General features: G+C 37.6%; 1 protein-coding gene across 1 annotated transcript; it reads right to left on the bottom strand.

The window, feature by feature from the left end:
• Positions 1-19,649: 19,649 nt before the first annotated feature.
• On the bottom strand, positions 19,650-23,462 carry LOC126232144 (zinc finger protein OZF-like). The gene has a single exon (XM_049942449.1). The coding sequence runs from the start codon at positions 23,371-23,373 to the stop codon at positions 21,796-21,798; it is 1,578 nt and encodes a 525-aa protein (XP_049798406.1). The 5' UTR covers positions 23,374-23,462; the 3' UTR covers positions 19,650-21,795.
• Positions 23,463-26,886: the final 3,424 nt, after the last annotated feature.

Below are 26,886 nucleotides of genomic sequence, written 5' to 3'. Positions count from 1 at the left end.
CAAAGAAAAGCTAGGAGAGCTGCCCCAATTTAACCCTTGTGCAACTGAAAGATGAGTGAAATAATTTTTAGTGTCAGTGGTGTTGAGAAAGAACTGATTTCGTTAATATTCGTTAAAATTGCACAAAGCTCTAGGCCCCAATGCAATCCCTGTCCGATTCTACATTGAAATTTCGGATGAGTTCCTCAAGTATTGCTCACATAGGGATCATGAGAACAGGATTAGAACAGTTACAGCATTCACACAGGTGTTCAAACAATCATTCTTCACACGCTCCATATGTGAATGGAACGTGAAGAAACACTGATAACTGGTAGAATAGGTCGCACCCTTTGCCATGCACTTCACAGTGGTTTGCTAATATTGATATAGGTGTATATGTAGATGATGAATGATGTTTTTAGTTATTACAAAACGTTCCTGTGGAACAGCGGTAAATAACAACTAAAAGACATCGGGCATTGCTTCCAATACACTTATTTCTTAGGTTGCAATTAAAAAAGAATTTAATGGGGGTAATCCATGCCCTTGTTGGGAGAAAGATTATTTTGTATATTTTTCTGGTTATTACAATGGACATGGAAGAAATACATCAACGTCTGCATGATTACTCTGCAAGTCAAACTTAATTGCCTGGCCGACGGTTATTCGAACCACCTTCAGACTATTTCTATAGCATTCTGCCCTCTAACAGTGCGTAGTAAAATATTTCTATATGTTCTTTGATTTCTCTTATTTTTCCGATTACCATTTCCACCTCTGTACGTTGGTGACAATAAAATATTTTCACATTCATGGGAGAATATCAGTGCTTGAAATTTCGGAAATGATCTCGCTACAAAGAAAAGCGCCTTTATTTTAATGACTGTCATACCAACTCGCTTAACATATACATGACTGTCTCTCCACGATTCCACGTACTACAAAACGAGCTGCCATTCTTTGGTCTTCCTCGACGTCCTCCATCATTCCTGCCGGATAAGGATCCCGTAGTGCACATCAACTCTCTAAATGAGGTCAGAGAAATGTAGTGTAGGCAGTCTGTTTAGCAGATCCGTTGCATCTTCAAAGTCTTCTGCCAATAAAATGCGGTCTTTAGTTTGCCTTTCCTTCAACATTATCTATGTCATCATTCCAATTTAAGTTGTTCATAATTCTAATTCTTAGGTATTTAGTTGAATTGACAGCTCCTAGATTTGAGTAATTTATCATGTAACCAAAATTTAATGGATTTCTTTTCGTACTTATGAGGAGGACCTCACACTTTTCGCATCATGCAGATATTTTGTCTCAATCATTTTCCATTTGGTTTTGATCTTCTGATGACTTTACTCCACTATAAATAACAGCATCATTTGCAACGATTAAGAGGGCCGCCCAGATTATCCTCTAAATAATTTATGTACATTAAGAACGGTACATGGCCTATAGCACTTCCTAGGAGAAAATCACTTTTGTTTGACTCGATGCTTTTCCCTTGATTACTACATACTATGATCTTTCTGACAGAAAATCATGAATCCATTCGCATAGCTGAGGCAACATTCCATAGGCATGCAGTATGATTACAAGTGTCTTCTGAGAAATGGTATAAAAAATTTTCAGGATATCTAGAAATATGGAATCAATTTGAGATCTGTCGAAAGCATTTGCCTCTTCACCTGAATAAAGAGTTAATTATGTTTCAGTGAAAAACATAAATTTTTTCTGTTTCAGTTTATTTGTTCCTCCCCTACTGCTTTGCTCTGTGTTTGTTGGTAAAAAATTTAATTTCGTCTAAGCTCAAAGTGTTTTATAACACTCGAAGCCTAATATGTTTACGCCAATGTCGGAAGTATCTGTCAACTATTTTTAAATTCTCTGTAGTGTCGGAAATGTAGTTTGTCTTCTTTCTGGCTATCCGTAATAGTCTCCAGATTTGTTGTATTTCTTTCATCAGGCACTCTTTGGGAGTGAAAAGGACGTGTCAACTTTGCCTTGCAGTCTATTCCTTTTTGAAATCTGCCATTTATCTGGGAGCAGTCTCGAAGGATGACAATTCTTCGTCTACATGTACATCTACACCAATGCTCTACCATCCATCTTAGGCGTGTAGCAGTTCTCTGTAACAAGTTTGCATGTCAGAGGAATATCGATGCTTTCCTGCAGGGTATCACATTTTCCATTTGTTGTTACTTTTATTTATGTGGTATGCAAAGTGGACTCAGTATACCTGAACAGTTATTCTATTTCAGAAATACGTACTAATGTCTCAGCACCAACTGCGCCAGACACTCTGAGAATCTTTTGTGAATGCAGTACTCCATTCCTCTGAAATTAAACTCATTATGTTCTATTCTGAGAGATCTTTTCCCATTCTTGTGTCAAAGTATCTCACACAACAAGTGAAAATAATCACACATTTTCAGCTTTATAGTTCAGTGAGGTTTTTTGAATGAACGACTGATTCCCACCAGCGTTGCCAGTAGTGGCTCATGATCATACGTTGTGTGTGTTCACAAATTTATCGACTCAGATATATAGTGAGAGTATGAAATTAATAGTATCTTCTATATAATCAACATAGTTACACAACTGCAGCCTCTGCCAATAATAAGAACCGTAGTAATAATAATAATAATAATAATGATAATAACAATAATAATAACAATAAATCCCGTGGAGGCCCGGGAAAAGAATAGGCCTCCGGTATGTTCTGCCAGTCGTAAAAGGCGACGAAAAGAACAAACCACTAATAGGGCTAACCCCCCTTTTAGTGTGATTACTTGGTTCAGGACAGAACTAAAGAAGCCTCGGACAAGCGCCGTCATGGTCGGGGACGGCGCTTGAACCCTATGCCCGCCCACAATGGTAATGACACTGCTAGCCAACTGGAAAATGATCTAAATCCAAATAGAGGTGTTTTGCAGGATATGCTTCCTGCAACCACCCTAGAAGGAAAACAAAGACAGAGGATGAGATGGTCAGATGAAGTTAATCGACACCTCATGTTCTGTTATTACCAAGCAACAAACCTAGGAACCAACACAACTGGATACAGATCACAAGTATACACAACATTTATTACCAGATACCCAGAATTAAAATTTTTAACAGAACAACGTCTAGCTGATCAGATTCGTGTAATAATAAAAAATAACAGGATACCCCAGTCAGAATTAGAAAACATCAAACAACAAGTACAACAAATACTGGAACAAAATAATGTGCAATTAGAAGAAGAAGAAGAAGAAAATACAGTAACGGACTCAAACATCCCAGAGCAAACAAACAAAGAACAACACGCATCAATTAAACGATCAGAGGAAAATGAAATTTTAAGACAGCCACCAGCACAAGCACAAATAGAACACGAAGTGACACACATGTTAGATATAGAAGAAAAAATTCAGTTGACATATATAGAATACAAAGACACAAATACAGACATTAGACCATTCTTGCATAGACCACCAAATAGCCCACAAGTCGAAACAACAATAAAAACTATCAACACAATCATACACAACAAAATAAATGAATACACAACTATGGAAGAGTTACAACTACTGGTTTATGTAGGAGCACTCACTACACTAAATATACACACTAGGCAGAGATCAGAACCAACCAACACACAGAAGAAACCCACAAAACCAGCATGGCAACACAGGCTACAGATCAGAATAGAAAAACTGAGAAAAGACATCGGACAGCTAACACAATTTATAAGAAATGAAATATCAGACAAAAAACGAAAAAGGTTAGGTAAAATCTCACAACAAGAAGCAATAGAGCAATTAGATGAAAAGAAGCAAAAATTACAAGCTTAGGCGAAACGACTTAGAAGATACAAAAAAAGTGAAAATAGAAGGAAACAAAACCAAACATTCAACACAAACCAAAAGAAATTTTACCAAACAATAGATAACACACACATAAAAATAGACAATCCACCAAACATAAGAGACATGGAACACTTCTGGAGCAGCATATGGTCAAACCCGGTACAACATAACAGGCATGCACGGTGGATACAAGCAGAAACAGATACATACAAGATGATACCACAAATGCCTGAAGTGATAATTTTGCAACATGAAGTCACCCGAGCAATTAATTCTACGCACAATTGGAAAGCCCCTGGAAATGATAAAATAGCAAATTTCTGGCTAAAGAAGTTCACCTCAACACATTCACATCTAACTAAATTATTTAACAGTTACATTGCAGACCCATACATATTCCCTGATACACTTACACATGGAATAACTTATCTGAAACCTAAAGATCAAGCAGACACAGCAAACCCAGCTAAATATCGCCCCATAACATGCCTACCAACAATCTACAAAATATTAACTTCAGTCATTACACAGAAATTAATGACACATACAACACAGAACAAAATTATAAATGAAGAACAAAAAGGCTGCTGCAAAGGAGCACGAGGATGTAAAGAGCAACTGATAATAGATGCAGAGGTGACATATCAAGCTAAAACTAAACAAAGGTCTCTACACTACGCATACATTGATTACCAAAAAGCTTTTGATAGTGTACCCCACTCATGGTTACTACAAATATTGGAAATATACAAAGTAGATCCTAAATTGATACAGTTCCTAAACATAGTAATGAAAAACTGGAAAACCACACTTAATATCCAAACAAATTCAGATAATATCACATCACAGCCAATACAGATTAAGCGTGGAATATACCAAGGAGACTCATTAAGTCCTTTCTGGTTCTGCCTTGCTCTGAACCCACTATCAAACATGCTAAATAATACAAATTATGGATACAATATTACTGGAACATACCCACACAAAATCACACATTTGCTATACATGGATGATCTAAAACTACTGGCAGCAACAAATCAACAACTCAACCAATTACTAAAGATAACAGAAGTATTCAGCAATGATATAAGTATGGCGTTTGGAACAGACAAATGTAAGAAAAATAGCATAGTCAAGGGAAAACACACTAAACAAGAAGATTACATATTGGTTAACCACAGCGACTGCATAGAAGCGATGGAAAAAACAGATGTCTATAAATATCTAGGATACAGACAAAAAATAGGAATAGATAATACAAATATTAAAGAAGAACTAAAAGAAAAATATAGACAAAGACTAACAAAAATACTGAAAACAGAATTGACAGCAAGAAACAAGACAAAAGCTATAAATACTTATGCCATACCAATATTGACCTACTCATTTGGAGTAGTGAAATGGAGTAACACAGACCTAGAAGCACTCAATACACTTACACGATCACAATGCCACAAATATAGAATACATCACATACATTCAGCAACAGAAAGATTCACATTAAGCAGAAAGGAAGGAGGAAGGGGATTTATCGACATAAAAAACCTACACTATGGACAGGTAGACAATTTAAGAAAATTCTTTCTAGAACGAGCAGAAACTAGCAAAATACACAAGGCAATCACTCATATAAATACATCGGCTACACCACTGCAACTTCATAACCACTTCTACAACCCTTTAGATCACATAACATCAACAAATACGAAGAAAGTAAATTGGAAAAAGAAAACACTACATGGCAAGCACCCGTATCATCTAACACAGCCACACATCGATCAAGACGCATCCAACACATGGCTAAGAAAAGGCAATATATACAGTGAGACTGAAGGATTCATGATTGCAATACAGGATCAAACAATAAACACGAGGTATTACAGCAAGCATATTATTAAAGATCCCAATACCACAACAGATAAATGCAGACTTTGTAAACAACAAATAGAAACAGTAGATCACATCACAAGCGGATGTACAATACTAGCAAATACAGAATACCCCAGAAGACATGACAATGTCGCAAAAATAATACATCAACAGCTTGCCTTACAACATAAACTTATAAAACAACACGTTCCTACATACAAGTATGCACCACAAAATGTACTGGAGAATGATGAATACAAATTATACTGGAACAGAACCATTATAACAGATAAAACAACGCCACATAACAAACCTGACATCATACTCACCAATAAAAAGAAGAAATTAACACAATTAATCGAAATATCCATACCCAATACAACAAATATACAAAAGAAAACAGGAGAAAAAATTGAAAAATACATCCAACTGGCTGAGGAAGTCAAAGACATGTGGCATCAGGATAAAGTTGACATCATACCAATTATACTATCAACTACAGGAGTCATACCACACAATATCCACCAATACATCAATGCAATACAGCTACATCCAAACATATATATACAATTACAGAAATCCGTAATTATTGATACATGTTCAATTACCCGAAAGTTCCTAAATGCAATATAACATGTACCATACAGCAAAAAGGAAGTGACACTTGATAAAGGTCCGCGTCACTCCATTCTTAACCAGACTTCTAAAAAGTCTGAGAAAGTAAAGAAAAAATAACAATAATATGCAAAACTTGCCCGAAAAAAGAATTGTTTTTGGTTGATTTTGTTATTTTGTACATAATCAAATACAGTTTAGGGCAACAATGAAATAATGTGCAAGTTTGGGTTACTCTCCGTTTCGCATTTTTGTGCAAATGGCAGTCTGCATGCTTTTTAATTTTTTTGGACAAATGTACAAGATCCCTATCACATGCATTAGCTAACGAATTAACTGGCAGGCTGAAACTCATACATTGTTACATTACACCCACACAACTTATGTTTATTACACACTCCTTTCTTCGCTTGTAGTCAGTCTTATTTGATTTCTTCACTTTCTCGGGCAATGGAGGTGATCTGGGAAGCCCTAATTACTTTGCAGCCAACTTTTTCTACTAATTTTCTTTTCTGTTAGAACTTAAAACATATTCGACAGAGTTCATGTTGACACTACACACGAAAGCAGATTCTAGGACACTAAACAACCAACTCCTAACACAAACTACCGTTTATGGAAATGATTATATTCATGTAGTATTGTCTACCAACACGATCAATTGACAAGAATAGAAATGAGGCGCTGAGTACCATACAGACCAAAAGCACACTATCTTTGACCTCACATTTAACTAAATATCAAAGAAACCAGTGAGAGAGCTTTTCGTGATTGTTCATATTTACAATGTGGGCCTACAGCACAAATAAACCTGATCCACCATAAAATCAACAGCTATCTGAAGCATGAAATCATGCCACAGTGTCAGAATTGACAATGATATACTTCATGGTTCTCAGTGCTTCAAACGGAATACTGTATGATAAAATCCATTACTTAATATATTATATCTTACTCATAATACTACAAAATATATTTTTCTGTCAGTGGAAGAATAACATCTATTGATATCCGATCCAATTTTACTATATAGTGAGTGAATTGGCGTATCTGTGCAACGGTGTAATGGGATTTATGAGAAGCGAATGGCGAAAAGAGTCTGCTGCAGTCTGCTACCACTTGGGGCCACTGACATGAACTTGTAGTTGAATAGAAAGGGCTAGCTGTGCACACCATGAACCGTGCACGTTGTTTATCAAATTCGTACGTATCTGGCCCATACGTCAATTGCGTCACGCCAGTTGTGCATGAGCAAAAGCCCCTTAAATCGCACACAACTGAAGGTGTGCTCTCGACCGTGAAACCAAGTTTCACACACTCTATAGGAGTAGCAATGTAGTGCAGCGTGGTAGATTTAGCGCCGTATGTTTCAGATTATCACTTCTGCATTAGTTTTACCAGCATTCAAAGAAAAATCACCAAAAACTCCGAAAGGTGTCAAAAGTTAGGGTGTTCACATGCTCTCGTGCTCTTACACAACAGCTACCACTGACTGTTTCCTTGTAAATACCACACCAATGTTACCCTCCCGACGTCTGTGGTCAGAGAAATTCACGTCGACTGTTGCACTGCCCACTTGAGCTTGGGGGCATTATTTTACATGAAATTCCATTCGATCTATTCTGTAACACTCCTTAGCACTTCCCCACATCGAAACATTTGTCGTTTTGGTACGTTTGTACTGTAATTTCTATACAGGTAACGAATATTGAAGATAGTGCGCATCGTCTTTTGAGCCTCTTGTTCAGTGTGACTTCACGCAAAAAGTATCTCAGAATGTTGTCTCATTTATGTCACATGCAGTTGCAAATCGTTGTAAAGTTAGTGGTTGTCATATGGCAGACAGGTCTGGAAGTGGAATCAGGTATCAAAGTAAGTTATTTTTGTCCTGTGAGAAATCCGATATTTTCCTCTGTTTTAATTATTAGCCTTATGGCTACCTGATTGCACAATGCAGCTGCACAAAGGCCTTGCCTGGAGGCACGCACAGAGCCTGTGACCAGCTTAATGGGCAATGTCACAGCAGGGGTGATGCAGGGAGTCTCAGCAACCACAATGAATGAGTTTTCTTGGAAAAGAAGCTGTAATCATGGGGGTGGTGACAATGCCCTGGCCTTCTGAAAGAAGTTACTACACCATTAAAGCACTGTCAATGGTGTGAAGTTGCTGATATGACAGGCAAGATGGAGCAGTGATGTCATGATTGCTCTGTGGTCAGTCTCGACCCTGTTATTAATTACAGATCAGGAGCGCTACCATTTCCAAACCACAGCACATCAGCTTATACACATACCGCCAAATTTCGACAGGTATTATGAGTCCTCACCAGACACTAGTTAAGAGGGGAGGTCCACGTCAGTCCACTAAATGTGTAGAAAGCTGCCACTGTCAGACTCTGCTTCCGCCAAGTGTGGGTCTGCTACCAGTACTGCATCTGAATGCTGCTGACTTCGCACCCACTAGCAAACCACTGACCACTAGTTGTCACCTAACCTGGTGTTCTGTGTAGTTGTTTTCCATTGTCTGTGTTGGCACTCATCATCGCTGTGAATCACCGCCATCCACACTGAGTCTACAGTCTCATTCTGCACATTCTGGCGTACCTCAGCCCAAGCTGTGTAACTGTGCCAAGTCTGTCTGACTTTGTTGCTGGCTGCCACTCGCTGTCTAAATCGGCATCTGTGCTGCTGTGCTGACCACATCGCTTCACCTGACTCTACATACTGCCCAATATAACAGGCCATTGCTGAGGCAAGCGTGCTGTCACTGTCTTTGTCCTGTGACTTGAGGATGTTGCCCTCCTTCCAGGAGCGTCACGAGTGTTGTAGTTTGTTATGGAATAAAAAGAATTTTCAGCTATGCTTTTTCATCACGAAATGTTAAGACAACAATCTGGTATCAACGCACCATGTCACTGCAACACCGCCTACAGTAACGTACTGCAGGCCTCCTGACCATCCATTCTCACGTGATTCATTTTTCTTTCACAGAAGTTCACAATTAAAATCGTGTAGTTCTTTGCTCTTGAAAAACAAGTAAACAAGCCACCTCCATTATAATTATTTAAGGTTATTTTTGGAAACAGGAAAACAACACAGTATTTCTTTTATAATGTGTGGAAATGAGTAATTACAATTTCTTCTATGTCTGCTGCTCTTGTTGCTGCCATTTGCTTCACATCTTTATTGGGTTAAATTATCTGTTATTTATATAACTCTGATGCTGCAGTCTGTCCAGATAGCCACACATGTTTATGTACCACATACAGGATTTGGGGAGGCGAGCCAACACTAGTTTGAATTAGCCTCATGGAGGGCTGATGAACCAGGGTATGATTTTTAGGCGATTTCCCAGAATCAATTATTTAAATACAAGCTGGTTAGTGTTGTTGTACCTCAGATACTCACTACACAAGAATTTAAAACAAAATGTTCTCAGTTTTTCACTTGAAATTTACTCTAGATGCAGACACAGAGGATATACAGACTCAATAGTGGAGGAATAGTGGCATCAGGAAGGGCACACAGTCACCCAACGTCACTAACATTACCATCGTAAAATGGGACAAGGCAAGCAAGAATTAGAGGAAAACATGTAGTAGTGACTATGGGAGATAGAATGTTGATAATATTTAATACAAGCATTTGTAAGTTTTTCATGCTTGTTAACAGTTAGGGCTACAGTTGTCTTTTACATAAATGCTCTGCTATCTTTTTCTCAACCTAGTTTCATAGGAATATTAGGTTTCATTGTAATAGGTTTTAAAATGAGCACACTTCATATGCCACCATCACAGTGTAGACACTCTTTTGCTCCAATATGGCAGTCTTATGCTGCCATCATCTGATCTTCTGTAACTTGCTATAAAATTGCCATTCTACATTTCATGAAGTTAAAGCATAAAAGGCACTCTGCATGTATAAATTTCATGATAAAAATCTAGTTGATGAAATACACGCAGTTGGTAAAATGCACACAAATGGTAAAAAAGCACACAGCCAAAATCCTCATATTGTCCATGCAAGTGGTGGTGAATATTATCATATAAAACTGCCTGCACTCTGATCTCAGCATATGAAGTGCGTTTATTTTCAGCCATACTGGTCGCTCCACAGCGCAGCATGTGTGCCTCACACAAATGATTTTGACACAGCATATCTCTGTTTTTCGTTTTTGTGAGATAATTTTATGCTGCTGTATACTGGGTGTTAAAAAAGTACTCCACTTTGTTAGATGTGGTAGTATGAATCAAAACAAGACAAAAATGTACAGTCAATATGGAATTCAAAACGCATACTGTAAGAACTATGAGAACTTGTTCATCTTCTTCACTGTGAAACAAATCAGCTCTTCTACTGCAACCTTTATACTATCAAACGCTAGCAAACATGTTGATTGGTATGAGGTATCATTAATTCCAAACAACTGACTTGTCTGCACTGCTAGACAATATAGCATTCCACCAACGAATGGAGATGGAGCATCAGCCCAATTTCTGCTGAATGTATGCGAACACCACTTGGACAATGGATTTTATTAGGTGACCCAGTACTTTGGCCAGCTCAATCCCCCAACTGCCATCCCTTGAATTTTTGTTTGTGGGGACACTTGGAACATTTGGTATATGGACGCGCCATTAACAATGTTCAGACACTACAGAAATACATCATCAACATCCGCCAACACATCTGTCACACACGAGAGTTTCTCCACAGGATGTGGTTACCCAAGATTCCCTAAGACATAGATATAAGCTTGCGTTACTGTGAATGGACATCATAATGGGAACATCCTTCAGTGATGGCTCACAAATGCTGGCTTTATACATTAGCAGGGTCATTGGAAGCTCTACTGTCCCATAATAACAGAATACAGCCATCTTATTTGTGCAATCTACTCATTTGTTTACTACCTTCTATAGACTGTTCAATTTGTTTGGTAGCTTTTGGAAAAAAAAGAGCTTGCAGGAGAAGAGAGGTTTCATAGTACGAAAATCAACAAGTACTCTTATCTCTTGCGGTGGGATGTAGTGGGTTTTGGTCAAAAAAATCGATTTTTTAAAAAACATTATTTTCTTGATCTACAGAGTTTAATCTATGTTTTGTGTGAATTTTACCATGATAGCAACTTCAGAAAGGCATTTACATCGTTAAACTGATTAACTCAGCACTGGCAGCCACTCCTACCTTTTCCAACATTTGGGAAACTGCTTGCTTCAGCGGAATTTTTATCAGTGTGAAGGCTACATTCTTTCGATATCTTCGGCTGACATCTATACCTCTGCCTGAAAACTTTCTTGCATGTGGTTTATTTACGTTTTGACCATACTAACACATATTAGTAGGTGTGGGTTGAATCCGCAAACCTTTACGTGGAAATCAAGATTTATGCATAATGGGTGGTGGAAAAACAGTGTTTAGGAAACGGAGGTTTCATGGAAATCGGTTTACCAACAGAAAAGAGGAAGCAACTCGAGTTGAAGAACATAAGCTCTCAGCTTCTGGATAATTGTACAGGTTAATGATGTTGATATGGATTCCACTGGATTCAGACATTGATTTAGAGCTTCTCTGCCAGGCTGTAAAGTTTTCATGTTCATGTTTCTTGCAAACCCTGATTTATTGAGGGAGTGTCTTCAAGCAAAGACACAACATGCAAATGAAAGTCTCAAGAATTTAATTTGGATTAAATGCTCAAAAAGAACATTCTGTGGACTTGAAGTACTCAAAATAGGTGTCTATGATGCAGTTTTATGTTACAACAACGGAGATAATGGCAGAACTGAAGTGATGGATAGAGCTGGTGTAGATCCTGGTGAGTTTAAAACAAAATATTTTTACACCATCGATGAGGGCTGGGTCAAGAAAGCTAACAGATCAGTGTCTGACCTGTAAAAATGGGGCAGGGAGATTCGAAAAGATAAAAAATCTGGAGGATGTATCAGTATGGACGATTTTAAAACTGAGGTAAGCTTATTACATATAGAAGTACGTCAAGAAAATTTTTGAACCTCATGTTTCTGTTTTACATTTCTCATGTCATTAGAAGCATTTTCTCAGAAAGTATATGCGCTAATGCTATGAAATTTTCAGGAACTGCTTGCTATTAAACTCAAATTTTTAGATATGTAGATATTTTTAGGTATGTAGAAAAAAGTTTATTTTGGATATGTAAAATCAGAAACTCTGTTAATTATACAATCTGTACCACAAATTAATAACTGTAGTTCAGCGGTCTTATAACCTGCTCAGAACACTGAAATAGAATTTTCAGATTAGTTGCATGATTAGAATTTGAGTTGAGGTTTTTCATAAAAAAAGACAGTAAAAAAATTCAAATCTATGGCAAAATATTATTACTGCATATTTTATTATATTTTTCCGTTAAAACACAGCTCTTTTGGTTTACACATGTAAAATTTTAGATTTGTACATTAATAAATATCTCTGTAATGATTTTTTAAATAAATGTTTGCATTTTCCACTATATCCTCCCTTAACGTACAGTAAGTATTTTAGAGCCTATGTCTCCTACACAGTTTTTCTTGTTATGATATATACTACTGCCTCTCAAAATATGGAATACTAGTTTCTAAAACAATGTACACACTTGTTTTTGAATTTGTCCCCTTTTACTGTATTTTCTTCTTTCTTTTAATTCTGTTGTGGACTGGGTAATAAATTTTCAAACTTCTACCATTTTTGAACATATTGTAAGTTTTGCACAGAATCATTCTATTCATAGTAAATGTATTGGCACTTTGCTGGTCACGGTGGTCTAGCGGTTCTACACGCTCAGTCCGGAACCGTGCGACTGTTACGGTTGCTGGTTCGAATCCTGCCTCGGGCATGGATTGCCACTTTGTACTTCTAATTAATTTTGATTCCCACAGTTAAAATTATTATTGCTTACTACCTTTATCCTCAGTATCAACACAGCCTTTTTATTTATGTTGTTGTTACTACAATTACTACTACTACTACTACTACTACTACTATTTCTGAAGACTCCTTCCATTACGACTGCCCAAGTGTTTCAAATATTTTCTTTTCCTGAGTATGTCACTTCAACAGTTCCGCCAGATCTGGAATACCACAACAACTACCCTGGTTCATCTAATGGCCAGCAAACCTTTAATTATGGACACATATTTTTTTTTTATTTTGTTACTGCAATATAAACCAAACTCAGATCTGAACAAACTCTGTTGCCCTGTAATTTTTCGCCCCTTTCTCCTACATCCATGGCCTATTCGAAAGGGTGAAAGGTTAAGAATGTAAAACTCTGTGTGCCAGTCCTAACAAGGATCCCTAGATATTAATAATTTTTGTCTTTTCTTTGTCATTACGGTTCCACTTTCTGTGCTCAATCATAGCTAGGTGCCCATGCTGGTACAGGGGAGTTGATTTAGTCCAATATAATTGTGAGTCTTTTTTTTTATTTACTTGTGCTAAATCAAACATGGTTTGTGCCATCTACAACGGCCTAAATTGTGTTTTATCTCTGCTACAGAGCAGCCGACCCATCCCTGTTTCTATTGAGACTGGCAACTTCATCTTTCCTGGAGGGCCCAATAGAAACAAGCACTGCAATAACTGCAGACTTCTCTGACTACATTTATGACTCTTAATTTGCCCTCACACAATTACGCAACCATCAACTCTCTCTTGCCCACAATCCTCCTGGTGTTCTGCACTGCAGCAGCTCCTATATTCCCACAAATGATGCTGATACTATTTCATGCTAGGATTTCACTCGTTTTTCTTTTTGTTCAGGCACAACTCTTGTAGCTGCTGCTATCCATCACCCTTTTAGTGTTTGCTAATTTTCATACACAGAGTACTAATATTTTCCACCATCTCCTTACTGTCTCTGTTCTTGTCAGAAGGAACATCAAGTTGTGTTTCTATTAAGTAGGTTGTGCATCTTCATACCCACAAAATGATGAGAGTTAATGGTATTATTGTGGCATTACATCTAGTTAACCACAAAAAGGATGCCATATTGGTTTCATTTCGTTGCTAATATCACTGTACCAAAAGCCATCTTGTCATATCTCCTCCACTAACATATGAATCATCTTTTTTTCACTGGACATTAAAACCAAATGATATAGTTTTTTCTTGAAGTTACTATTATTAGATTATTTATTTGTCATGTCAAAAGAACAGAAGTGTCAAAAATATATATACAAAAGAAGACAAAAAATTGGACACGTCAAGTGAATTTGGTGTAGCTCTCAACAGGTCTTGCACGGTGCAGGTGGTTGGTGATGAGGAACACTGAGGGGAAATGGCTGTTAGTCTGCTCAACGCCACACTGGCAAAGAACTGAGTCTACAGAGAAACCCCAAGTCTGCAGACTGGTCTTGCACGTTGTGTTTGATCATAATCTACTGAGAGACCCCATATTGACCTCCGAATATCCATGAGGGAGTTCTTTCTTTGGAGCGATCCATTCTCACACATAGCGAAATTTCTCCCGCCATCGCAAGATCCTTGCCACATGTGGATTCTCAATGAGAGCCTCAATAGTTGTCAAGAAGCTCTTTCTTGATTTCAGCCTCATATAGTGGTTGGGCTTCCTTCGTTATGGCCTTACTTTTCTCATATTTCGCAGCTACCTAACATCTCATTTCAGGAGGAGCATACCAGTGCGGCAACGGAGTTCGTCCACAGGAATAGGTCTTAAGCAACCCGTGATAATCTGGCAAGGCTCATTTAGAGCCTCATCTACGTTCCTGGCATGACTGGACTTGTACCATGTATATTCAGCAGTGGAACAACACAGACAAACGCGCTTAGCGCACAGTGCATGGTTTAGCAGCCCATGATGTACCTGTCAATTTTCGCACTGTTATTATTTCTGGATGCCACTTTCTGTTTCGTGTTTAGTCAACGCTTTTTATGTTAGCGTGCAATCCAGTATTACTCTAGGATTTTTGCGAGTAGGATTATGCTCGAGTACGATGTCTTCCCAGGATATATTTAACGATCTATTTGCCTGTTTATTCTTCAGGTGGAAAGCGCAGATCTGAGTCTTGGCAGGATTAGGTTTCAAGTAATTCCCATAATAGTAAACAGTGAATTTTTCCAAAGATTTTGATAGCATATCTTCTACAGACTCAGAACAGTAAGCCTGAGTAGTGATAGTGCAGTCATCAGCATAAATAAAGCTTAGGGTTTCTTCAGGGATAGGTTGATCGTTGGTATAGATGTTGAATAATAGTAGCGCAAGCACATTGCCTTGTGGCAGCCCATTTTTCTGAGTTCTCCACCTACTTTTCTTACCCTGAAATCCCACAAAAAATAAATTAATAAAAGAATCTGTAATTCTGGAGAAGGTTTCTAATATTGCACATGTATGTGAAGTTTTTAGTTATGTCATAAACTTTATTCAGAAGGAGCCGATGGTTGATCGTATCATAAGCTGTGGATAGATGGATAAATACAGCACCTGTAATGAGCCATTTCTCATATCCATCTTCGATATGTTGTGTTAAGTTTAATATTTAAGATGTGTGGCTCATCCCTTCTCTGAAGCTGCTTGATGTGGTATTAGAAGATGCTCCACCTTTCTAATCATTCTCTGAAGAATAAGCCTCTCCAGTATTTTGTGGAGGTAACAGAGTAAAGAGGTTGGTCTATAATTTTTGGGAACTTTCCTATTCTTTCGATGTTTCAGTATGGCAATTACACCTGATTTTTCGCCATACTTTAGCGATCTTGCACTCTCAAATACAGTTGCCCATAAATTGCAGTAACCGAAGCATTGTAGTGGAACCAAAATTCTTGATTTGTTCACCTCTAATGTCATCCAGTCCTACTGCTTTTCCCTGTTTACATTTATTCAGGACTGAATTCAATTCTTCAAGAGAGAAAGATGGAGATAAGATACTATTCTCTTGATCTGTTTGCCTGAATAATTGTTTCCTCTCTATATTTGTGGGTTTAGTTGATCTGCCATTAATCAGGAGTTGGTAAGCAATTTGGTCTAGTTTAATATTAACATACGTGTTGACCTGAGTGTTATCATCACTCAGGCGATGTAGTAGCCTCCTGGCCTTTTGGCTTCTTTTACTTACGTCACAGTCGGCCATTAATTGTATCCATTCTTCTCTCTTAGCCTCAGATATTAAAGAGAGGACATTCTGTGCAAGGTTTGATGTGGCTTCACTAAAAGGATCTTCTTCCAGCTCCCTGTAGTACTCTTTAAGAAGAGTGGTCGTTTCAGGTGTTATACCCTTGATATAGTTCATTCTGCATCCCCTTAGAATTGATGCTCAGGAGGAGGCATTAACGACGTTAACAAAATTCTCATATTGATCTATCATAGGACCTATAGTTAAATTTTCTCATCTAAAAATTTCGAAAATTTCTGCCAATCAGCTGTTTGAAGTTGTACCTTCGTCTGAAAGGGATTTCTTGAGGTCTTACTTGTGGGAGAACTTGACACATAATAGGTCGACATAGTGTATTCGGCATGGGCTTACAGACGGATTTAGTGCAGGTATTAAAAATACTTTCACTAACGAAAAGCAGATACGGATTATAGCCAGTGTCCATTGTAGAAGGAATGCGGTAGTTTGCTGTCATGAAGGAGTGAGAGATGGAAAGTTTCAGCCCACATGAGGACAGCCTCACCATTTTGATCCTCTTGAGTGTACCCCCAAGCAAGGCTGTGACTGTTTAAATCAGGTATCACAATAGAATCTTTCCCTGTAATAAAATTTTCAGGTGGGGTGAAGGAAAAATCTGTTGCTGTAGGTTTATATGCTGATGTGACTCTACAGTTACTTAACAGTAATAATTTCATTATTGTTATCTGACCGACGAATACTACAGACTTCAAGGTCAGGTCTTATAAGGATGGCGCTTGCATACTGTACATCATGTGTTTCAGCAACCAGTTTCATTCCAGGAACAGAAGGACATCTCTGTTGGGTATCTATGTATTTCTGCAACACAAGATATCACAGTACTTAGTGTGGCACATGTCTTGCAGGAGTTGTTGCTTGCAGGAAGGTATTCCTTCAATATTCATGGATATAATAGTCAACACTGGCCCTAAAACGACTGTTGATTTGATGTCCCTAATACTTCTGGTGTGAAAGGATCAGCTGCCAGGTTATTCTGACATTTCCCAGGGTACACCTGATTGCATTTCATCTCTCTGTATTTATCATCAAACATTGCAATCTTCAGGGAGGCTCCTTTCGTGTACCCCATTATTAGATGAGGCCTTAATTCTGGAGAGATCATAATTATTTGTAGTAATGCAAATGCTTAAAAATGTCCCATAGCATGCTTTACGGCAATATTTGTTGAAAATCAACTGAACTGAGTATAATCAAATAGACTTAGCTAATGGAACATCCACAGGGGGATACTGGTGTATCTCAATCTGTTCTTTATGAGACAGTGTATGAATTGCATAGATCTATCTGATGTGCCATGCACTGTAACCAAAGATATGAAACTATGTCGATGTGCAACTGCCTAGCTCCAACTTGTACAAATTTATGGGTATAAATGTATGAGTAAGTTACACCTGCAGTCCTATGTGGCACACTAGTTAACTTACCCTTAGTAAACGTAGGCACATTAAACAAACCATAAAAAATTTTAATAGCAGGAATACTTAATACAGAATCCAAATAAGTAGCATGAATCTGCAAACTATTTTCACAATTTTATATTTTAGTGAAAAGCAGCTTTTCTAGCTTTAAATGAAACCTTTATCATCTTCCAACAAACTCCATTCACTCAAGTAATTTCAAACAAAAAGTACTCGAATTCTGTTTACAACAATATTTAAAATCATACTTTCTTGATTTATGATTCAGTTTGGACTCAAGTTAACACTAACATTACTCTTTCGACAGATGTCGAACAATACAGGTTTCAAAAAGATCCAATTTGGACAGGAGTGCAAGGCAACAATTATCGTGTCTAAATGATGTCCCTAAGAACTTTTTGGTTATAAAATGCCACCCATATTAGCTTGAAGTGCAGTGGTGATAATGTGAAGAAATTCATTACAGCCTTTATGGAATTTGCCAAATATATTTCAGCGGAAAACATCTAAAAGTGGTCAGGCACATCATATGATGATGGCAATAATAACCAGTTACTAATAATGATATTTGTTTCAGTCTTATTATATAAATACCACATTACAACAATTAATAGCACTTTATTATGACAAAGTACTATTGTCAATATTTCCCATTGCTTCTGTCACTTGAGCTCTTATTTTAATATATCGCTGTGGGTTACTTAATTTCTGTTCAGAATCTTTAGAATCATCACAAGCATATTTTCAGTGATGAGACTATTAAAATAGAAGAGTTACAAGCCAGAATTTAAGCTTCATGTGAGTATAGTACTGTAAGTTTGTGAATTCAAGGCTCTGTTCTTACCTGAATAATAATAGTAATGATGTTTGTCTCAGCAAGCATTACTGAGAGAACAGAATACTTTTCTGTTTTGATTAAAATAGACCAACCACAAAAAGCACAGTACCAACAGGAACTGAAGTAGAAATATGCAACTAAGTAGCTGGACAGAATAGTGTAACAACATTACTATAAGGAGAACGACACAATTTAAAATCCATGCAATTTCTTTCCAAGTCACAACCAAAATTTCTAATTAAGTGTGTATGAGGATGGGAGCCCACAAACTATAAATAGATCAGCATTCCCTAAATATTTAAAAGCCACTGCAGTATTGCTGCCTAGATAGCAGCACACTATTATGTTGCAAGAACCATCATGAGAGATACATTCTCATTACAGTAAAAAGCCACACAGCTGAAAGTGTCACAAACCTCAGAAATGCCTATCACTTAATAACAATTGTCTGAAGTTATTAAAAGTATGACGAAACTTAATAAACGAACTACCTTACACCAATAAGAAATTGGTGAGAAATCGAAAACACTGACCAAAAACAAACATTATGAAATATAAGACAAAGCATTAGTAAAGATTTCTGAAAACCTCACATTTACTCAGAGAAATTATGGAAAATACTCACTATGAAATCATGTTTAAAGCAGATAAAAGACAACTAAAAAATCAAATTAAAACAAAGCAATTAGAAAGAAAGCACATTTAATAAATTAACTTATTACAATAAAAATTATGCATTTGGATTAAATTCATATTGTAGTAATCACACTGAGCTCTTTCAACTGTCCTCATGTTTATACAAACAATTGGAATTACAATCTGACACTACATGATGACAGTTTTCCCACTGATGTTTGTACAGTAGTTACATGATATTTAAAAACAGACAAATAATTAAAAGATTTGATGCATAAAATTAATCTTCATTTAATCAGAATTATGTACAGGGATTTTTAATACAAATATTTTTCACAAGAAATATGGCACTTAAACTGACAATAGTGTATTGGCATAAAATTTAACGAAGCATGAAAATTTGAATTACTACACAATTTACCAAAAGATCCTTTTGTGTCAAGATACACTGTTGATCCAAATCATTATACCCACTTCCCTAGGAGGAGTGTGTGCTACCCAGTGGCATTTGGTTATGTCACGCAGTAACGAAACTATATAACCAGCAATGAATGGGTAATCATTCTAGTTACAGTATGTGTAAAAAACTGGCATAAACAACTTTGCCAAAGAGCAGATGGTTTTGCCTGGTGCCTGGGTAAGTCCATCTAAAAAACAGTGAATCTGGTTGGCTGCTCAGATGCTTCTATCATTAGCCTCTATGGAACATCGTTGAAAGATGGTATATCCACAAGTTGACAAAAGGTTGTAGGATTAGCATGCATTACCTAGAACAAGGAGATCAGAACCTAGCTGCTCTGTAAAGTGGGATTGATGGCAATCTGTGGAGACAGGAGAAAATGCTTGAGCAGGCACAAGAGTTTCAAGCTATTCAGCAGACACTGTTGAACATGAGGCCACAAGTTATATAACAGCCCTGTATTCCCATGTTGATCTAACAACATTGTCAGTTACTATAGTAATACAATGGGATAATTGATATTGGACTGCATACCAATAAAGATGTGTCACGTGTTGGGATAAGTGACATTTCTTGTGGACCAGGTCAATGGTTGTGGCCAGATGTGCCATCATCCAGATGAACAGTCGTTCAACACATGCACAACACAACAGGTGCAGAAAGATGGGGGCAAATGGGGGATATTCATATGAGACACCAAGAAACAGCTGGTCATAATTGGAAGAACCATGACAGATGTGGAGAACACGAACATTATTGCAACCTCTGTCACTTAATGCTTTATGTATTTCCTGAGAGTGACAACATCTTACAGCAGGATAACTGTCCAAATCACAAGGTCAGAATCACACTGCAATGATTCGAGAATCATGATAGCTCATACTGTTGTCTTTCCCACCCAGCTCACCTCATTAGATCATTATGAAACGAATTTGGGATGCTATTGCACACCAACTACACAGCAACAAACTGATAGCCTGCAGTTAATGGTAACTGTGAGAGATGTGTGTAGACACATAGTCCAATTTACTAGGGGATAACTAACAGAGAACTAATGAGTCCATACCATACAGAAGCACTGTTGTATTGCAGTCTGAAGGTGAATCAAAATGCTACTAGGCAGATGATTACAATTTTTGCCTGATGTCTGTATACTTGCCACCACCAGTTATTTCCTAATGTAGAAGTAGCACAGATAGTTCACATGTGTGCAAATTTTGATCACACAAATAGCATTACTATTAAGGAGGCATACCTCAGTAACATGTTTGCATAATCATGATATTTTTGTATCTTTTTCCATTGTTGAGAAAAATAGCCTGAGTGATGGATGTGTAATAAACACATTTATATCGCCTGGGTACTGCCCACAGCTACATGAATATTGAAATGGCAGTTTCTTTCAAATAATTAGCAACATACTGGTAAATACTCTTGAAGAATATAAAGTCCTGATTATTGCATAGGACTTCTACTCAAACGAGTAACAGATATCTCTCAATGCACCAATTTCTGGTAGACAGATCGTTATAGCATGGAGCATTTACAACAAAAAATTGCAATTGTGTGCTTCATATATTGTATTTGGTATGCAACTTCTTTGAACATGAAGCTGTGAAAACAGATTTGTCACATTTTTGTGACCTTTCTGTACCACATGCGACCATATTCATAACACACTTATGGTCTCCTTTGAACATGTGTAAGTCTACAGACCTCAACAATACTTTGAGTGGTATCTACGTAATGTGTATTATTGCATGCTTCAAAAGATGATAGACTGGAGTAAAAGATTCCCAGCAAATGTCACATCTGTGTAGCATTTTTTTCAGTGTGTAGTGATAGCTGTTTTTTGAGGTTACTCGAGTTTTTATACAATTTGCCATAAATACTACATTTGTGTTGTCATTTACCGGTGTGTACTAATTATTTCCTTGAGATTACCGGAGTAAGAAAAATATTTGCCACAAGTATCATATTTCTAGGGGCTCCTTCCTGCGTGTATTAATTTGTGTTTTTAGATGACCCAGTTCTGAAAACGATTTGCCACCAACATTGACTTTGTGTTGTCCCTGTTCAGTGTGTATTAATTCACGTTTCTTGAGACTGCCCCATTGAGGAAACGATTTACCACAAACACTATATTTGTAGAGTCTCTTTCCAATGTGTGTCAACAAATGCCTCTTGAGATTGCCCGACTGAGTAAACGATTTTCCACAAACATCGCATTCGTGGGGTCTCTTTCCTGTGTGTATTAATTCGTGTGTCTTGAGATTCCTCGACTGATTAAACGATTTTCCACAAACACCGCATTCGTGGTGTCTCTTTCCCATGTGTATTAATTCATGTACCTTGAGATTGTCCGAACGAATAAACGATTTTCCACAAACAGTACATCTGTAGGGTCTCTTACCAGTGTGTATTAAACCGTGCCTCTTGAGATGTCTCGACCCAGTAAAAGATTTTCCACAAACATCGCACTCATGGGGTCTCTCTTCTGTGTGTATTAAATTGTGGGTCTTGAGACTGCCCGACTGCGTAAACGATTTTCCACAAACACCGCATTCATGAGGTCTCTTTCCTGTATGTACTAATTCATGTGTCTTGAGATTGCTCGACTGAGTAAACGATTTTCCACAAACACGGCATACGTGGGGTCTCTTTCCCATGTGTATTAATTCATGTACCTTGAGATTGTCCGAACGAATAAACGATTTTCCACAAACAGTACATCTGTAGGGTCTCTTACCAGTGTGTATTAAACCGTGCCTCTTTAGATGTCTCGACCCAGTAAAAGATTTTCCACAAACATCGCACTCATGGGGTCTCTTTTCTGTGTGTATTAAATTGTGGGTCTTGAGATTGCCCGACTGAGTAAACGATTTTCCACAAACACCGCATTCGTGGCGTCTCTTTCCCGTGTGTATTAATTCATGTATCGTGAGATTGCTCGACTGAGTAAACGATTTTCCACAAACATCACATTTGTGATGTCTCTTTGCACGTAGCACAGTGTGGACATTAACATGATCATTTGTACACAAAAATCCATAGTCATCACATCTGAGTTTCTCTGCAACTTGTGTCACAGTATGTGTATTGCATATGTCACTAAAGGACTTCCTTAAAGTTTTCCTGGTTTCCTTGGATGAAGATTGCTTCTCAGTCTGTTCCACCATTTCTTCTCGTACACTTTCTAAGGAGATGTTGTTTTCATGGTCATCACTGCATTCAAGTTTGTCACTGTTTGCAGCTGATAATGCTTGGTCACCCTCACTCATTCTCAAATGTTCTTTCAAGCTGTCATCAGTGGGCAATACCTCACCACATGACTTACACACATATGCAGGTGCCTGCACACCATCAATGTGGATGAAGATATGCATTATGAGTCTGTATTTTGAAGGGAAGCTCTGTAGGCAGAAACTACAGTTAAACTTATGGAATTCCTTTTCCCTGATGCTACAACTGAATCTTGTGCCACATAAGCTGTCTTCTTGTGAAGTCTGTAACTTTGTATAGTTATGAGACATACTGAAATCTGTTGACATCTCTGTATCTATCTCCAGATCATCATCGACTAGTCCTTGATGTAATGCTTCTTGATACGGAACGTTACAGCTGTCACCAGCACTTTCAATGAAACTGAGGAAGGAGAAAAGAGGTGTGAAATGTTGATTTACACGATACAAAAAACAGTATTTCACCATCCACAAAATCAGGGACTATAAACCGAAAGATAAAAATGTATGGGTGTCACAGATAACTTATTCAGTACATGTAAATGATTTAAAATTATCATGACATTCTGCCAGAGGGATAGAATTTTTATAAGGCAAATAATCACAGGAAATTCAATAACGACCAGTCTCATTCAGTGCTGACTGGATTTTCTAATTTTTTAGTAGGTACAGTATTTTTAAAATACTGTTCAACAATCTTTTAGACCAAATTATTACTATCATTAGATATAATATCTTCCAGTTTTTGACATAACAGTTTCCACCCAAAGATAAAGGAAAAGAAAAGAGAAATCAATGATTTTAAAATTAAAATAAATCACTCTCTCCAAGTGGATTTTTCTTTGGTTTGGAGAACACTTTGAGCTTAGAGTATAAATTCTTAAAAGCACTCATGATAAATTTATTTCACAAAGCAATGAAGCATGGCATTTTATTTGATTCCAAATGAATCCCCAACTACCACAAACATCACATTTATTATTGGCTAGGTACTACGGCCATCAACCAGGTGGACAACACCTGTACAGAAACAAATACATAAGTTTCCGGACTGATGAACAAATGTGAATGACACACACAAATTATTCCAACATTACATATGTATTGTTAGCAGCACAGCTTACATGTACCCTTTCTAATTGACATACTGTCTGGCAGGGAGGATGCCAATGCATTTACAGCCTCCCATTCAAAATTATCTTTACAACTCCTCAATATCTGGTCCCCTGGAGTTTCAAAACATCCTTGACTGAATCAAACATGTATCAATGGTGACATCAGCATGAATCATGTACAGCGAATCCTACCATAGTCTTCTGAGAGCAAGTAATTGCAGTAGGTGTATGGTCTACCCGTGTGATATCTGGGTCCAATCATTCCACCTGCAGCTACCCCATTCCATCACAATGGAACTGGACATCTTTGAGCTTCCCAATAAGGTCATTTGTGTGTGGATATGCCTGTGGGTGTCTAGGAGCATGCACATACTTGTGTGCTATTATTCTATCCTGATTGCTGCTTTTGACTGTTTTGCTTTTTGATGGATATGTGGTTTCAAGTAACCAATGACAGTGAAACATTACAGTTTGCTTTCATCAAAAACTGAAATTTTGCTGCAGTAGATGGCTATGCAAAGAAACATATTAAGAAATTTTTTTGTCTCGAGTTCGCTCATAGAGGTTAGCGTTAAAGGCTCTGAACAAACTAATCATGATCTGAGTTGTGCTGCAGATTGTTAATCTCTGTTTTCTTGGATATACTGCAGCTCATATAGTTGTGGTAAGGTTAGGGCATGAGTTTAAATTCAAGGCTACAAAAGGCTGTCTAAAATCATCAGACACTAAGTTAATGTAGAATATTATATCCCACTGACTACAGTACTGTATGTTGAATTTAAAAAGAACACGCCTTTTGGGTATGCCCTATGTAGGTATATTTCTTATACAGTTGCTTCCACATCTGCCAGATTATAAGAGTAGGTGCCTGGTGTGCCCATAATCATATTGGCTGAAAACACCTCCCACTTTCAAAGCTTACAGATGGCATAGATGGCAGGCACTGACTTTCCCCAAACACTCCTATGTACACATATGCTAGAGGGACACAGCCACAATTACACACATTTCCAACGTATTATCAGATTAGGGAAAGGCAGTGTATTCCAGCCATTCACATTCTCAGGGTGGAGCAATATCCTTCAAATTTACACTGGATGTGAGTGCGTAGTTTATTGGATTCTACAGACCAGGTATGCCACATGCTGATCGAATTTTTGTTGTCATTTGGCTTACAGTTAGTGAGGGCCACCTTACAGTAACTATTGTGCAATGTATCATTTTCCCCTGGGTTCAGTAGAACAGGCAAGATTGCTTTCTCACATGAAGCTAAAATTTTCCTACTAGTTCAGCTGTTATGTAGCACTACTTGAAAATAAAAAGTCGTATCTAGGTTTCTTGCGGCATTACATCCACCCTGTCTGAGCTATCTCCTTTTCTCCCCTCTGGTTTTTAGATTTGTTCCTGCCTGATACAGGAGTTTTATGGGCTATCAAAACAATAATAAATCCTCCTCATCATTACTCATATTTTTGTTGAGCCAGCTGACAAAAGAAATGATGTAGACAGCAGTTCTGGGCTAAATATTCACTGTAGATGAACAACATTGGAACTATCACCAAGCTTTGCAAGAGGTGAATACTGTGGGTTGACACTTACTTCCACAACAGGACAAGTGCACCAACAGTGTGGTGAATCTACCTTGCAATAATCATAGTCTGGCAAGATGTAAGCAATTTTGAATATCACCAGATGGTAAAACAATCCTCTGTTTGCTCCATGTGGTACCCACCTCAGCGACCTTTTGACATGCCTATGTGTGTTACAATTATAATTAAGCAGGATTAGAGAGTAGTTGTGAGAAAATAAGTAACTGTGCTGAAGTAAATTCTAGCACTTGTATTCAGAAAACATAGCTCATCTCACAACCCACCAGAAGATGGTGGCATTACACCTGAATATTACTGACATTAATATCTCCTACAAATGAAATGGCTGGCAAAATGTTAGGACAATATTAGCAATGCTTCTTGCAAAGAGGATCTTGGCAAATCAAAACAAAATCTATTGTTATCATTGAGTAACTGCCCTAAGAATTCATACAGCTAGTGTCTTATCTCAGTCCTCACCTATCCCTTACACACAGTAAATAATACAGGTTGCCCATCCAGCAGTCCTTACCCCCAGTGGCAACCAGTCAGATACTGTGCCCTGACAGCATGGGAGTATTGAAACATTTACAAAGTGACTCACGTGAAATACAGTGAGCTTCTACAAATAAAAAGTTTCATTAGTCTACATGTGCTATCAAAACATGAATGTTCCATTGCAGTTTAATAGTAATTGTGTTATTACTACAATGCATTAGGGAGATGACAATTTGAAGGTTTTCACTGTGGAACTTTGTGGTTCCATCACAAAACCATCATCAATGTTTGCATCACATGTGATTCGTGGGATATAGGGTATTTGTACCTGATGCTCTGAGAGTGGCAAGTCTCATTATTTGGACAGTTACTATCTTGTATGTTTTTTCTCCAGTGAGTATGGAGGTGGTTTAGGTTTCAAGTATTTTCTATCTCATTCTTTTGGGATAGAGTAGAACCTCAAGTAACACCCCCATCAGTTGCCACAACCATCAAGTCATCATCAAATGTGTTCTTGAAGACATTGATAGTGAAAGTTCCAACACTGAATATACCAAGATGTCCCATTGGAACAACCTTCCCATAACAAAAGTGAATGACAGCAAATATCCTAGTCTATT

Source organism: Schistocerca nitens, unplaced genomic scaffold (genome assembly GCF_023898315.1).
Source record: "Schistocerca nitens isolate TAMUIC-IGC-003100 unplaced genomic scaffold, iqSchNite1.1 HiC_scaffold_451, whole genome shotgun sequence".
NCBI lineage: Eukaryota > Metazoa > Arthropoda > Insecta > Orthoptera > Acrididae > Schistocerca > Schistocerca nitens.
This window is presented reverse-complemented; position numbering and strand designations above follow the sequence as displayed.

What these genes read in the sequence shown, in the direction of transcription:
- LOC126232144 (XM_049942449.1), bottom strand. Translation starts at nt 23,373, where the DNA reads ATGTCAACAGATTTCAGTATGTCTCATAACTATACAAAGTTACAGACT.